A 15,123-nucleotide genomic window follows, 5' to 3' on the forward strand; every position below is an offset into this window, starting at 1 on the left:
TAGTCAAGTGCCCTGACTATCAGAAACCTGTTACTCCGCTAGTGGAATTCGAATGAGTGTTTTGAACACTTTTTTACAATCGATAGAAATGGGAAACAAAAATTTAAAATGAAAAGGTAGTCTGTATATCAAATCTTTCCTTTTATAGCTTCCGAGATCTTGACGTTCATACGGACGGACAGACGGAGACAGACGGATAGACTGACATGGTCATCTCGACTTGGCTAGCGATTCTGATCAATAATATATGTAGTTCGTAAGGTCCGAAAACCTACCCGTCACATACTTTCCACGAATTTAGCATACCCTTTGACCAAGAATAACGGGATGTATAACCAGAAGATCGCAAATGTAGGCTTCGTGTATCTCTACACAATCTTCCATATATATTATACGCGATTTTACATCGCCTGCAGGAGCGCCATCTATCTCTGGCACAGACTGCAGCTGTTCAGCCCTGGCGAACAGCTGGCTGCGAAAAGGACCAAACAATTGAAGGCAAAAATGATGCGTCCTGCGATATTCCTTGTTGTCTGCTCAATAACTCTGTTTAATTTCGCCAATGGCTACAAGGAGATGCACGGACTGAATGGAAAGCTGTTTCCCAAGGCGGCGACATTCAATTTCCCGGAGTACGCGTACAAGGAGACCAGCAAGAATGTGAGTTCCCGAGCCTATTGATTTTTCTTGTCCACTGACCCATTTCAAACAATAAATGCCCAAATGGAACAGGAAATAACTTACCACGAACTGGAGGTGACCTGCGACCAGCACGCCCAGTGCATCAGCCTCAGTCCCGTGGGCGTGGCCAAGATCAACTGCATTCGGCAGTGCATCTCGCCATCCTGCTACCAGGACATCTATGCCTTCAACGAGCTGGAGGAGGGCGAAATCGACGCCAGGCTCAACTCCTTCAAGGGATGCGTCATCCAGCGCATGTAGCAGCGACCGCAGTTGTTCAAGGAGTGCTTCATCTTCAGGTGGCTGGAGCTCACTGGCATCGCCTATTAAACGGAGCCAATGCCCATCTGTTCCAAGGACTCGCGTTGCAGTTGGTGGAGCTGTGTGCCTGACTGCGAGGATAGCACCAGGAGGCTCTTGCTACCAGATGCTCATCGGATCGAGAGGAAATCCGCTTGTGTTTTGGATGTAAGCGGCTTCTATGGCATCCTCTGTGGAATGAACTGAACTTTTGCATCGCTTCTGCGATCGGACGACTGCCCCTTGACTTAAGGCCAAACTAAGAAATAAACTTTTTCACTGATATAAAAAGACTAAGAATAACACGTTATTGTGGCAAAGACTAGGACTGGTAATCTTTCAAGACTGTTGATATGATGAACTTTGTTGCTCTTCAGCCGGGGAAGATGATTTTGATATTGCAAAACTATCCAGTTCTATTATTTAGGTCATTATAACCGCGGGTATGCTGCATTAGTCAGATAATAACAAGTATATAGATTTCTTTGATCAGTATCAACTCTATATAGCCAAGTCAAGACTTATTTTGACTTTATACAAAAGTACATCACGTATACAAAGAAAAAAAGGGGAAGCATTTTACCTTTCTTCTAATTGAGCATACACCACTTTTTTAACATTTTATTTTGATTAAATTAAATCTCAAGGGGACGACTATATCATATAGTTTATAGTTTAGTTATTTTTATTCATAAACTGATCTACTTCGGTTTCAGTTATTAATCATAAAGACATCTTATTTGGTATACATCAGTGGGTATTAAATATATAGTTAGTTTAAAGTAATTTAATTTGTATTGAGTCCTGGGAACAGTACAACACTAATATAGTAATATTCCGGCAAAAACAAAGCATACTTTATTGGTTTTGCTAAGAACTGCCCAACTGTTTCCACCGCATATTAAATTATTTTTGTATACATTATCATAATCATTTGTGGTACCAACAAAGAAGCAATACAATACCAAATGGTTACATCCGTCTTTCTGCCACCAATAAATAAGTGCTCCTGTCAGTCAGCCAAAGCAGCAGTGGCCAACTGGGCGTTTGAATGGAAGCCAATGTTCCATTGCATTGCATAAAGTGCGCGGCGGAGTAAGTGGAGCAGGAAAATGGTGCTGCTCAACCAGTTATGGCCGCAATTTCGAAGGAAAATACAATTGAACTTTACGACTTGTGCGCCTATGACAACAATTGGCATTAGTTCCCTCCAAAGTCACCCATATCTATCAACTTGCCAGTGTGCGTAGATCAATCAAGCCAAATCAAGCGTGTTGTACAAATAAACTACTCACACACACACCACACACACACAATGTGATACGCACACAAGCAGGCATGTTGGTGCTAGTGCGGCGTTTTAGTTTAGTTCGGTAATTAAAAGCCAAATGCTCATAAAACGAAAATTTATTAGCATTGTCTAAGCGAGTGTGTGTTTGTCGAGCACACACAGCCGTGTCACTCGACACTGTGCGTGTGTAATACAGTTGCACATGGAAGAGGCGTGGCAGGGGGCAGAGGGGAGTGGCATAAACGGCGACTGTGACATGTGGGTGTTGAAATCCCTATGGATTTTTAATGTGCTTAATTTGAGTGACAGCTCCAAAATGGGCACGATCGATTTCTGCGCGTCAACACCTCCTGCCACGCCCTCTTCAACTGAATGTCATTGTCCACCAACACACATACACGCACAGGGACACACATACACGCCATAATTGCGAATAGATTGTGAATTTTATGATTTAAGTTATATGGTTTATTAAAATGGGTTTCCTGCTACTTTCTAATGACTTGAAATCTCTATAAACAATGATAGCAAGTTGCATAGAAGTTCATGCAAATGATATCTTCTAAATATCATAGATGACAGAGTGCTATTTAGTGTTTTGCAGTAAACTTAAAAATTATGGAACTAAGAACCCTCTGATTTTACATTTTTAAAGCAACAATAGTCAAGGAAGTTGTAATATATATATATAAAATAGATTTTTCTGGATGTAACCTCTTTAAGTAACCTCCTTTACTTAATGATTTAGTTACAACATTATTTATAAGTATTTAAAATATTTGTACAATTGGGGGATTCAGAGGTTTGATATTTGTACTGTGAAAGAATGTTTACAGCATATCTTTTTCATAACTTTTAAAATCTACAAATGTATATTCAATAGACAACAAACACTAGTTCTCCGCGATGGTGTTAACTTATTTTTCCGTTATCAATTCAATAAACACCATTTTTATACCATCTGCTTGTGAAACCAATGTGCCCACGAAACACACCTAATTCCGCACTGAGCCCAGTTCATCTCATCTAATTCCTGGCTGCTCATTCGCCCGAGTGTCGCACGGTCCTTAGAACGAATCCTGCTGACAAGCTCAAAGAAAATGCATAATTAATACGTTTTTCAACGAGAAGTACACAAAAAATAAAATACAAGTGGGGAGGAACGAAATTAACTCGAACGACTTGTACAGTGAGCACTCTGAGTACACAACGCAACAGCCAGCAGCGCGGCACGCTCACCCACACAAGCGAGCACGAAAGCCAGCGCGTTTGGCAAATTAGCCAAATGCGTTATTTGGCCCACAAGCATTTCATTTCAGTCGCTCACGGAACGTCCTGGCGTTTGGCCGCAAAAGCCCAGGCAGAAACCAAAGTCAAAAAAGTCCAAAAGGCCAAGAGCCCAGGGCCAGAAGTCGAAATCCAAAAGCCAAAAGCCAAAAGGTCGGGGAAATCCGTGGCAAACGTGATGTAGGAGCTCGAAACGCTAAATGTGCGAAAAGTGTGTTTTAATGTGTGCATACACATATGGATATGGATATGTATCTTCGCTGATCTTGGCCAAACATCTGGCCGCAATCAACTGATAAATTTATCAATTAACTGCCCGCTATCTGCGGCCAAAAGCCAAGCTAATGAGGTTGTCGCGTTTCGTGTGACTCTGTGTTTATGTACCAGTGAATGTGTTTGTGTGCAACAAGTCTGCGATCTAACATTTGGATTGGTCTGCTCGGATTCACCCGCCGCGATCTAATCAAATGGATACGCCGGTTAATTGCGGAATGCATATTAATGAGACTCTGGCAGTAACTGCGCCTACGCTCCCTGCCCAACAGCATAGCACCACCCACTGAACCACCGCACCACCCAACCAACTGCCATCACCAAGCGCCGGGTTCACTGGCAGCTGTTACCTCTGCGTAATACACCTTTCTTTCCTGCGTTAATTTTTATGGACACATTACTTTTGGGGCCCGTTGTCTGCATGGTACTGCCAAAGCTTGGTGATTCATCTCTATGAATAAATAAAGTTTTGTGCAAAAATCTAATGTAGCCAATTAGGTGTGCGTTTGCACTTAATCCGCGGGCTAAGCACTTCGATTAGTCAGTTTGGGCCCCCAGTCCCCTCCCATCTACACGGATTTTTAATTTTGTATCAGATTTTTCTAAATATTTTTCAAACAAATGCGAGCAAATGTGTGTGCGGCGTGATAAAACAACAGCAACAAAATAAATTCCAAAAATTATGATAGAGCTAGTTTTGTAGACCGAAGTGGGAATGCCCTCCTAGATATGAAAAAAATTGTCAGTTTATCTTGAAGATCGTTTTAACCCCTTGTTTCGCAAAATGTAATCATGTCAATATTGACAGTTTAAACTTAATAAAACTAGTTAGCTAGTTGGTAAGACTAAGATAGCTAGCATATAATCTCATCTGTCGTTGAAATATACCCTTAAACCCAAAAGTGTCTCCCACCTTTTCGAATCTATTTGCAATACGCTTACAATGGCAAAGTACAGCAAATAATAAATCCAAACAATATGAGCCGAAAGATATAAAAAATGTAAAGCATTGGAAGAATTTTCGACCTGCCGACATTTGTGTACTTTAATCGACAACACAAAAGAAGAGCAACAACAAAAGATGAGAATAAATATCGCGCATACGCTAAGTTGCCTGCTCCGTGTGGAGCGGGAGGGGAATGGGGCTGGGCCCGGTCTACGAGAATGCTGGAGCAGCTGGTCGGTGGGTGGGGAGAGGGGTAGAGGGGGCTGGGCATCTCAGGTTGGACGCTCCGACAACCGACAACCGACAGCCAACTGTCAGTTTGTAATCAACGCGTGCCAACGGCAGCGGCAGCGGCAGCTGTGCGTGTGGATAAGAAACTTTCTGGCCGCCCACCCCTCGACCTCTTCGCCCATCCACCCTTTGACCTAGCCGCCCAACCACCCACACCCATACCCACCCAGTGATCCTGCTCGATGTCGTGACCTATGACCCATCGTTGGCTGACAAATGGCGGCATTACATTGCCCACGAAAGCCAATCGTGCAGAGCCGGATTTATAACTATTTATAAACAACGCACATGCAAGTTCCACTACAGATCGATTCGAATTTGGCCATTCCGAAATGGAATCAGTGATAAGTATAGCAACTGACAGAAAGGCCAACATTTCAGTGACTATAAAAGCCCAATTCAGTTGCTAAACGCAAAATATTCAAAACTACAAACAGTTGAAATGGTAGCTGCTACCAAAGAGAAATCTTGTATGATAAAGTTTTTGGGAAGAATGAAATTTATTTATTTGTGTGCGATGTTCTATTAGTAATCCTCCTATCCACAGTGAACTATAAAATTGTTATTTTTGACCGCAAAATGATGTGTTTTATGGAATGAACACACCTAATAAACGATTTCTCATTAAGTGTTAATCCCGCTGGATTATCGGTTCAATCTATTTATAAAATCAATTCAAACATAAGGAGGCGCATATCTCACCGATGCTGGGTAGGTAACCAAAGCAAATACATTTCAGTTCCTATTGATCTTGTATGAATAGATAGATATCACCGTTTTGCACCGTGCATAAAGTGCGAGATACTCGTTTCGAGAGATGCAGTTTTGAGCACCCGTATTTTGATTCACCCGTATTGTACTCTCAGTTCCAAAGTGTGTGCTCAAGCTGTTTGCCTTACGGGTGTGGACGTGGGGTCAGAGCCGGGCGGGTACCGGCTGTAGTGTCATCCGATCGAAGGTCGCCCGGCAGCACAGAGAATCCGATTCCGGTTGGGATTCCGATTCTTGACCATAGGAATTCCTCTGGGGGAGCATGGGCCTGATTTATTTATTTCCAGTCTTTCGAGCGATATAAACAGAGCAGTGCGAGAATAGGCGAGTATATGATTTTCGGGCGAGACTATTTGCTGGCTGGTCCGGTCGGATCTGAAATTGAATTGTAAATGGCAATATTAATTGGGAATCATTTAAGTTTTCCGATGATGTTTTCTGTGTTTTGTTCGGTCTATGCATGTTCGGTGGCATAATTTATGGGCGCTAATTACTTTCGCCCCATTTTGTGTAATTCGCGTGCTGTCCAAGGCCAATTACGCTTACTTATTGCAATTTATGTGGCCACAGTCCGGCCGTAATTGGAAATTGTGTAAGGTCGCAGGCAATTCCATTATTTGTATGCACTTCTGGACGCTCTGTTCTCCGGTCTGGCATTTTCTAGCATTTTTCTAGCATTTTTCTAATGACGCCAGCGCGTTTGCTGTACAGACGGTACCTAGCCCAGTTTTTCCTTTTCAGCCGCTTGATTAAGTGACCTACGTTTCGCCCACACAGAATCAATTTGTTCATGTCGCCTTCGGTGCGAATAAGGTCCACCCCAAGAGCCTAAGTTACCCGCCGGCATGGCGGCGTTGGAACATCCGGATGCCATGCTGCCGTACTCCGAACTGCTGTCAACAGCGCTGACTGTGGCCAGTGGAAACCCGAACTCCTCGGATGCCACTTTGCTGCCCATCCAGGACACTGCGGCACCAGCTGGCGAAGTGATGGCCACCGGAGCCGAGAAGGTGGGTGTGCCCTCGATGAACTCCTACCTGGTGAGCATGGCGTGGCCCAAGTCGCTGGCGGTGGCCGTCTTCCTGGTCATCATCCTGGTCACCGTGTTGGGCAACACACTTGTCATCCTCGCCGTCCTGACCACTCGCCGCCTGCGCACGGTCACCAACTGCTTCGTGATGAACTTGGCCATCACCGACTGGCTGGTCGGGACCTGCGTGATGCCTCCATCGGTGGTTCTCTACATAACAGGTGAGTGGTGGCAGTGGAGGGCCTGTCCATGCCCATCGATGGCTGAAGATTTATGGCTCTCTGGGGGAATTACACTTGCCGCGAAGAAGAAGGAATCGGGGCCAGTGTTTACTATTTGGCGCTCTCCGGTGGAAGTTCGGGTAGTAAACATTTACCCAAATCGATTGGGGAGCCCATTTGGTCGATTTCCATTCAAAATAGTCCCAGAGTGAAAATTATAAAATTTCTACTTTGCCAAAATATACATATTTTTTATGGCAAAACATCTTGTGAGTGTTGCGAGTGTTTTATGGGTTTCGATGGAAAACCTTTGATAATTCTGATTCAGAAATTCTAAATATCAGGTGACTTCGTTGGTCGGTCTATATTTTTATAAGAATTTGGAATGAAGCAAAAGTTATTTTAAACCTTTTAAGTGGTACAAAATCTGTTATTTTACCTTAATTCAAAGAAAACAATATGTTTACCGTAGTCGTCTTACATATATAATGTTTAAGTTATTATTTATATTTAAGAATACATCATAAAAGTTTGAAAAGTGTGAAAGGAAAGTGTGAGTCTTATTCGCAGCCAAACGAAAACTAAAGATAATGTTTCGCTATTGATTCTTTAACAATACCGCAAAGAATTTAATGTGGTTTAGATGCAAGGATCGGCCAGTGTAATGCCTCGTTAATCCCGGCCAGGTGCACAAACCGATTGAAGCATGGCGCAAATATTTATTCTTTGCAGGCACCTGGCGCTTTGGCTGGATACTGTGCGACATTTGGGTCTCGCTGGACATCCTGCTCTGCACCGGCTCCATCCTCAGCCTTTGCGCCATCAGCCTGGACAGGTGAGCCAACTAATTTCGTAATTTGCCGTTGATGTCATAGCACTGGCCACAGTCCACGTCCGCAGTCAGCAGTCAGCAGTCAGCAGTCCACGGTCCTTGGTGCTTGGTCGTTGGTCCTTAGTCCTTAGATTAAGTCATGGCAAGGTGCAAAAACAGTGCGAAATAATTTATTTGTTGACGTTTTTATTGCCGCATGACCGTTGTCCTGGCCATTCCCAGTGCATATCCTTTGAGTGGGCGACGCCACAATAGCAAGGATTGGGTTGGGCTTGGATTCGCATTCCCATTTCCCGTGTTCCCATCCCTCCGCTTGCTTTTGTTGGAAGTTTCAATTACATTTTAATGGCATTGCCAAGTTTTGTGTTGTGGCTCCCGAGTTGAGCTGATCCAGCTGAGCTGGAGCCATGGATCTGAACCCGAACCAGGACATAACTGACGCCCACTGGCGTTGTGTGCCTTTTGGCCTGGCCAGAAAGCCGTCTGCGGCTTTGCGAACAATATGTCCGCTTGGCTTTTGTTTTTTTTAGCATTTCTCCGGCCATTTCCGTTGCGTTTATTGGCCCGGCTTTTATATTTCGCCCTTTTCTGCTTTTTTTCGCAGGTATCTCGCCGTCACACAGCCACTGACGTACTCCAAGAAGCGCCGCTCGAAGCGACTGGCCCTCCTCATGATTCTCGTCGTGTGGATAACGGCCCTGTCAATCACATGTCCACCCTATTTGGGCTGGTAAGTAAACGCCAGCTGCATGGAGGGCAAAATTATCCGTAACCCGTGATGGATCGGCCATTCATCTGCTAAGAAAACCGTTCATGTTATAATCATTTAGTTAAACGCATTGAATATGGTTAGGAGTACAGGCAACACATGATATTGATCAATACTTAATATTATTAAAAATGTTTTTTTTTTGTACATATTTTTAACACTTTTTTTTTGAATTGTAGCAATATCATTTTGAATCTTTCCCGTGTAAATTGAAATTTGTAATGTTTTTATTGAGCCCCCCTTTTTTTTAACCAAATTTTGTCCTTCCGGAGGCGTGACCGTATTTCGTGGCTTTTTGCGGCTGGGAGTCCTGTTTCCCTTTCTTCTATTTTGGGCTAATGGCTGTGTGGTGGCCCAGCATAGATAATGTGTTACAAAAGGGTCTCGAAATACGTACGCGTATTTATATTATATTTGTGCCTTCGGCTGCGCCTAAAAAACATTACCTAATTGCGCCGCGTTCTTGCTGTCGGTCGTGCAGCCATTACATTGAAGTTTTAATGAGTTGTTAATGACTTTGTTTGCCGCGGCGCATTTGCTTTGTTTTCTCACCTACGCACACACTCTCAGCCCGCAAGCCGCACACTTGTGTGTTGCATACTTCCAGGCGCCCAAATTAACCAGCACTCACTCACACGCAACACAAAGCCAGCATGTCCTTAATGCCATTGGCCATGGCTTAGTTTGGCCCCCTTTGCAGGAGCCGAAGAGCACGGCTTAAAGAGCACATTAAAACGGGCTGAGGCCGAATTACAGCCACAGCTGCAGGACATTGGAAAATTTCGAAAATTTGTGCTGGGGGAAAATTGCAATTATACGCGGCAGCAAATGGCGCCACTTCCACATTTCCATTCCTTAAGCGGAATAGTTTTATGAAAATAGTTTGCAAATGCAGCGGTGCAACTGTTTGTTTTAGTTGCAATCTATTATTTGTTATTGCCCAATGAATAATTTAGATTTGACTTTCGACTAATTGATTTAAGCATTGTTTGTTCGCTTTATTTTTATGTAAACAAATGAAGCTACTGTATTGTTTACCTTAAATTTCGGACTGATTAATGCACTAGATAAATGAATATAAAGTAGGTTTTTTTCTGGGAAAGTGGGCTATTTCCACTCAGGTCTTGTAAATGCCCAAATACCAACAAAGTGACATGTGTACAATGATAGTGTTGGGATATTTTGGTATCGGATCCTGTAATTAGCGTGAGTAATACATATTTAGGGTAACAAGGAGATAATTCAGTTGACTATTACTACACCGGAAAATTCCATTGGCAGTGATGACAATGCAGCAATGAATTATTTTAAGGGACAACAACAAACGAAACTGGCTTCGGTAAGCCAAAACAAATTTTAACCGCTTCTAAGGGGTTTAATTCTACGAGTAATGGGTATAAAAAAAGCGAAGTGATGCGAAGCTTGCCAACCACAGTCGTTGTGTGTGACATTTTACCCATTTGTTACTCTATTCCCCACAGTGCACGATTGTTCCTTCACTTGGCACATTTGGTGTAGGCCAAGGCACTGCTCTGTTGTCTTGGAATCGGTTTCTTCCGCATATTGATTTAAAGTCAGCTCCGGTTTGTGTTGGCAGAATGACCATCACCTGTGATGTGCATAAGCCAAAGGATTCCAGAAGGGACTACTCTGACTGGCTTGGGTTTTGGATTTGAATTCGAATTGCGACCGGCTTAACTCAGCCAGTTGTCATTCCCCAAGTCCCAGTTCCCCAGCCGCAATCACAACCGCAAGAGCCACCAAACCTGGGTGGCACATCCTTCTAGCCCACAAACCACATGCAATTCGAACTGGAATTCAATTTGCCATTCACATCCACATTCGCAGGTACGAGGCTGGGCGGCACCAGGCGGAGTTCGTGGACTGTCGCTACAACCAAAACAAGGGCTACGTGGTCTTCTCGGCGATGGGATCGTTCTTCATCCCCCTCACCGTGATGCTGTACGTCTACGTTAAGATTGGTTATGTCCTCACGTCGCGGCGACAGCGCATTGTGCGCGATGCGGTAAGCACCATCTCCATCTCCATCTCCATCTCCATCACCATCTCCTAAGCATATACGAGTATAGTACGTGTTCCTCTGCGTTCCCTGAAATGTGTCCGGAAATTTATCATGTCACACCTAACACATCTAACTATCTCACCAGCTCACCAGCTAACCAGCTAGCCGTGGACTAAGTTGTCGGACACTGGGGAAAAAGATCCAGGAGTGCTCAACACTTCAAATGCAGATCTTCATTAAGTTGAGATACCCACTGGGCATTCCACTTGAGTACTTGGCACTTATCGCCCAGTGCTGTGGGTGATATTTTAAGTACTGAGCTTTGATAACAGAAGCCTAACTAATTTTCTAATCACAAATTGTGTTTGCTATGAATTCTTGGCTGTAAAATGAATTACTTATCTTTTGCTTGTTGCAATGCACACTGAACTTCAAGGAAATTGTGTGTTCTCATGGTCAATAATGACAAGAAAATGTAATAAGAACACATTCGGAATCTTTGAAAGTGCATACTTGTTTTAAAATACAAATTGTAAATACCCTCTCCAGTTTGTTTTATAAAAACAAAACAGTGCAGCGAGTTTGCTGCCAAGACCCTCAAGTAATTGGAGAAATTAGGCGACGTAAAGTGGAACTAAGTAATTACAGCAACCCAAATCCGGAAACTCTATGCCCGGACATGCAATCTAAATTATTCCTTACGTTTGTGCCAGTGCTCTGCTTACATATTTCCCTCCATTTTGTCTCTCCACCAGCACTCGGAGCGCACGGCGGACTACGATGTGGATGGGGACAACTTCATCTCGGAGTCGGAGCACTATCATTGCACGCCAACCAAGTGGCTGCCGAACAGGAGGTCTCGCTGGAGGTTCAACTCCCTGCACGACCCACCCGGCGCCACCACGAATGCAGCCAAAGGACACCAGTCGTCCGTCAAGTGTTCCAAGTGCTCCTCTGCCTCTGGAACTGTAGCTGGAACTGGACCTGGAGCTGGAGTGGCGGACAAAACGCTAACGTTCAAACACCAGCCCACCTTCTACGAGCTGGTCGAGGTGTCGCGTCTCTCGTCGCTCATTCACTGCTCGGCAATTAGCTGCAAGTATGGAGGACCCTGCATGCACTCCACGCCCTCGAGCATGCACTACGTGGGCACGGACGCCTCCTTCTCGGACACCTGCCTGGGTGGCAATGCGAGTAACACCAGCACCTCCAACACCGCCGCACTGGACACCAACGAGAAACTGGAGGCGGAGGCCCAGCAAACGCAGAAGCAGCAGCGATCCTCCTTCGACCACCATCACCCACACCCACATCCACACCACCATGGCTCCCAGAGCCATCACACCTATCCCAACCATCACCACCGCATGCCAATGCGAGTTTCGACCACGAAACGTGATAGCAAGACCGCCAAGACCCTGACTATTGTGATGGGCGGCCTAATTGCTTGCTGGCTGCCCTTCTTCGTCTATTATCTGCTGATTCCCTTCCTGCCGCGACCCGCCGTCCTCGAGGACCTCATGTTCGGCTTCACCTGGATTGGCTGGGTCAACTGCGCCATCAACCCGTTCATCTACGCCTTCTACAATCCGGACTTTCGCACTGCCTTCTGGCGGCTCACTTGTCGCCCCATTTGCAAGCAAAAGCGTCCTCCCAACCACCTGGCCATGTTCCGTGGCTAGTTTCCGGATGCAGATGCAGACGCGTATACGGATACGGATTCAGAACCGACTTCCGAATCACTGAACACTTTATTGTGTGTAATAGTCGCAGTCCCCAGTCGCACAATCGACGCTCACTTGGGGGTGGTGGGGGAAATATCTCAGGCATATCCTTAGCTTTTCGCCGTGCTGGTTCATCGACTTCTTTGTTTTCACCTTACAAAAACATATTTGTGCTAATAAGTGGTGGGAACTACTTACGCACATTTTAATCTTTGTGAAAAACAGAACAAGTAGTGCCAATGCAAGGGCATCTAATTCACTCTAGACTAGAGTGCAGATAGAACATAAAATTGAATTTTAGAAGTACAACTATTTATACCCCTTATTTTTACTCTTCATGTTAGAGGAAACTCATTGTTACATATAATTAAATCAATTGAAGATGATGAATTTAATTCACGCTTTATACCCATAAAAACAGAAAATATAGGAAATAGTTTAAGGCACATTACCAAAAGTTATCACGCATGTCCCTCCAGAAATTGAAACTAATATTTTAGGAAACAAAGCCAATGCAGCGACCTTTTAGCCAACTCCTGGCAACTACCTCACCAACTGAGTATTCATTTGCAAGGCACTAAGCTGTTTGCCGCACTCTATCCATCCTTTATGCCAAACGCAGCTGGTAAAACTTAGATACTTACGGTCAATATTTATTTTAACAAAGATTGCCTTGTTAAACCCCAAAATGGACTGCCTTTTCAAGCTTTGCAAGTCGCACTTCGAGCAGTATCTTAAAGGTCAATTTACGGGCGCCTTTTTTCGCAAGACTCACTGGACTTGGCCGGAAGTTAAGATTCTTGCTTAGACCAGATCCAAATCCTATACGAGTATATAGTGTTTTCCAGAGTGAGCGTTGATTGTGCGAGGCGAGCGGAACGAAGCGAAACGAAACAAAAGACAAATTATAGTATTTGCGAGTCTTTGTAGCCCGACGGCAACTGTTGACCATTGGGATGAGTAGGATGATGATGGTGATGTTGGTGATGTCCTCATCCTTATGCCTTTTTTGTGTGCGTCTAGTTTGTCTGTATAGTGGTGAGCTGCCAACGACATGTCTGGCGAATCCTTTGTTGGCCAAGTCCGGTCAAGCCCGGCCTAACCCCGCAGGCACGGTACACTGTCCACTGTCCAGTTTCTGGTGTCCACTGTCCAGTCCAATCCGGCCAACCCATTTAATGTTTAAGCAATCGCACACGGCACTCCGTGCTCCGTGCTCCTCGACGGGCGAAAGTGAAACTGTAACTAAAACTAGGCCGGATTTCAAACTGCACTTGAGCCTGCCGGGAGTTTAGATGGCCTCTGGAAACCCCTTTGTGCGCGCACTAGGATCGTTAAGCATTTTAGCCCAACTAATTTGTATAGTTGTATTATACATATGCCATACCCATTATATAGTACTTGTGACCGTGTGTGACTCTGTTTAACTATGTGTACTTGATAAATGTTCACCTGGAATGGATCTCTGTAAGGAACCTATCGGCCAGCCGAAAGAGTTCCTAACTAATAAACTTTAAGTTCAACCAAGAGGCAGTTTTATTACACCCGAAAAGTGGGAGTGGTGGAAGGTGAGGTAAGGTAAACGATGGTAATATGCCGAACATATAAAATATGCTCACAACTCTCAGCGGCGGTTTTCGCCATTCGGCTATAAATTGTCACGCAAAAGTTTTATGTGCAATTTTCTGAACACGTCTCCTCGTTCAAAATGACGGTAGTACGTGCTATCTGCAGCACAAGGAAAGATTTGTCAAGTTAAACCACATAGGGTTCCTCGTATATTACGGACACTGCCAACGACTGGGTTGACATTCTTTCAGAGACTTACCATACATAATCTCGAATATTAAAAGTGTAAGACTACCATTTCCATTTATTTCACTCCGCTGATATGTATCTTTAAACATTTTAATGTCTGCCCTGCAATCCCCAGTTTCGGCTGATAAAAGCTTAGCTGAACCGCAGATAAGTTTTAATTTATTGGAAATGCGGGGGAAATGCGGGGAAATGCGAGGGAAACGCTGTGGGAGTAGACCCCATTGCATAGCGCACTTCCCAGCGCAGCCTTGACTTAATTTTTTGTGATTTATCATTGCAAGTGGTAACCCGGTGGCCGCCACTAAGTTGTTTACGGCAAAGAGGACGGAAGCTAAAAAAAAATATAAAAGAAACGCTGAATCAGCGAGACCCGGAAAATGGCTTCGGTATTCCGGAATACGGCTGTGCGACTCCGGTTCCAGCTGTTTCTGTGCGGTGGCGTATATTAATTTAGCTGGAAATAAGGCGTGAAAAAATATGCGGTCATCATAATTACATATGCCCAGGCCCCCAGGACTCACAATGGAGGACCGCCCACACATGTGCCTAATATAAAAGCATGACGGGATGGTCGGCGATGGGACAGAGATGGGGCAGGAATGGGAAAGGGATGGAGCAGGGAAGGGATTCAAGGGGCCACCCACCCGCTCTCTAATGAATTGCAACACATTTCGCTGTCACATTTCACTTTCGAGTCGAGCTCAGCGGAAACGGTCGTCCTTAATGCCCCCTGTCAACGTCCTGAAAACCTGGAAACCTGGAAACGCCGTGCTCAGTACGCCGTTCCGTAAATTTGGCTTTTTATAGCCGGCACTTGTCGCAAATACGGGGTATGTTGTGGTCCTGAGGTATACGAAACTGGAAAA

At 44.5% G+C, this 15,123-nt stretch overlaps 2 protein-coding genes across 3 annotated transcripts; both read left to right on the forward strand.

Annotated features, from left to right (window-relative positions):
* Positions 1-457: 457 nt before the first annotated feature.
* Positions 458-1,259, forward strand: LOC120452044. The gene is made up of 2 exons (XM_039636096.1): positions 458-660; positions 733-1,259. The coding sequence occupies exons 1-2, from the start codon at positions 505-507 to the stop codon at positions 940-942; spliced, it is 366 nt and encodes a 121-aa protein (XP_039492030.1). The 5' UTR covers positions 458-504; the 3' UTR covers positions 943-1,259.
* Positions 1,260-5,479: 4,220 nt separating this feature from the next.
* LOC120453836 (probable G-protein coupled receptor No18) lies at positions 5,480-13,948 on the forward strand. Of its 2 annotated transcripts, XM_039638729.1 has the most exons (6): positions 5,480-5,780; positions 6,618-7,091; positions 7,824-7,926; positions 8,528-8,653; positions 10,541-10,718; positions 11,471-13,948. In XM_039638729.1, exons 2-6 carry the CDS (start codon positions 6,686-6,688, stop codon positions 12,395-12,397), a joined length of 1,740 nt encoding a protein of 579 aa, XP_039494663.1. In that variant the 5' UTR covers positions 5,480-5,780; positions 6,618-6,685; the 3' UTR covers positions 12,398-13,948. The 2 variants fall into 2 exon arrangements, with proteins under 2 accessions (XP_039494663.1, XP_039494664.1); XM_039638730.2 differs by lacking the exon at positions 5,480-5,780 and having other exon boundaries at positions 6,386-7,091.
* Positions 13,949-15,123: the final 1,175 nt, after the last annotated feature.

Source organism: Drosophila santomea, chromosome 3R, assembly GCF_016746245.2.
Source record: "Drosophila santomea strain STO CAGO 1482 chromosome 3R, Prin_Dsan_1.1, whole genome shotgun sequence".
Lineage (NCBI taxonomy): Eukaryota > Metazoa > Arthropoda > Insecta > Diptera > Drosophilidae > Drosophila > Drosophila santomea.

Excerpts from the sequence above, each read along its gene's own strand:
- LOC120452044 (XM_039636096.1), top strand. The coding sequence starts at position 505 with ATGATGCGTCCTGCGATATTCCTTGTTGTCTGCTCAATAACTCTGTTT. Across the intron at positions 661-732 it reads ACAAGGAGACCAGCAAGAAT|GAAATAACTTACCACGAACT; the intron begins GTGAGTTCCCGA and ends CAAATGGAACAG.
- LOC120453836 (XM_039638729.1), top strand. The coding sequence starts at position 6,686 with ATGGCGGCGTTGGAACATCCGGATGCCATGCTGCCGTACTCCGAACTG. Across the intron at positions 7,927-8,527 it reads TGCGCCATCAGCCTGGACAG|GTATCTCGCCGTCACACAGC; the intron begins GTGAGCCAACTA and ends TTTTTTTCGCAG. Across the intron at positions 8,654-10,540 it reads TGTCCACCCTATTTGGGCTG|GTACGAGGCTGGGCGGCACC; the intron begins GTAAGTAAACGC and ends CCACATTCGCAG.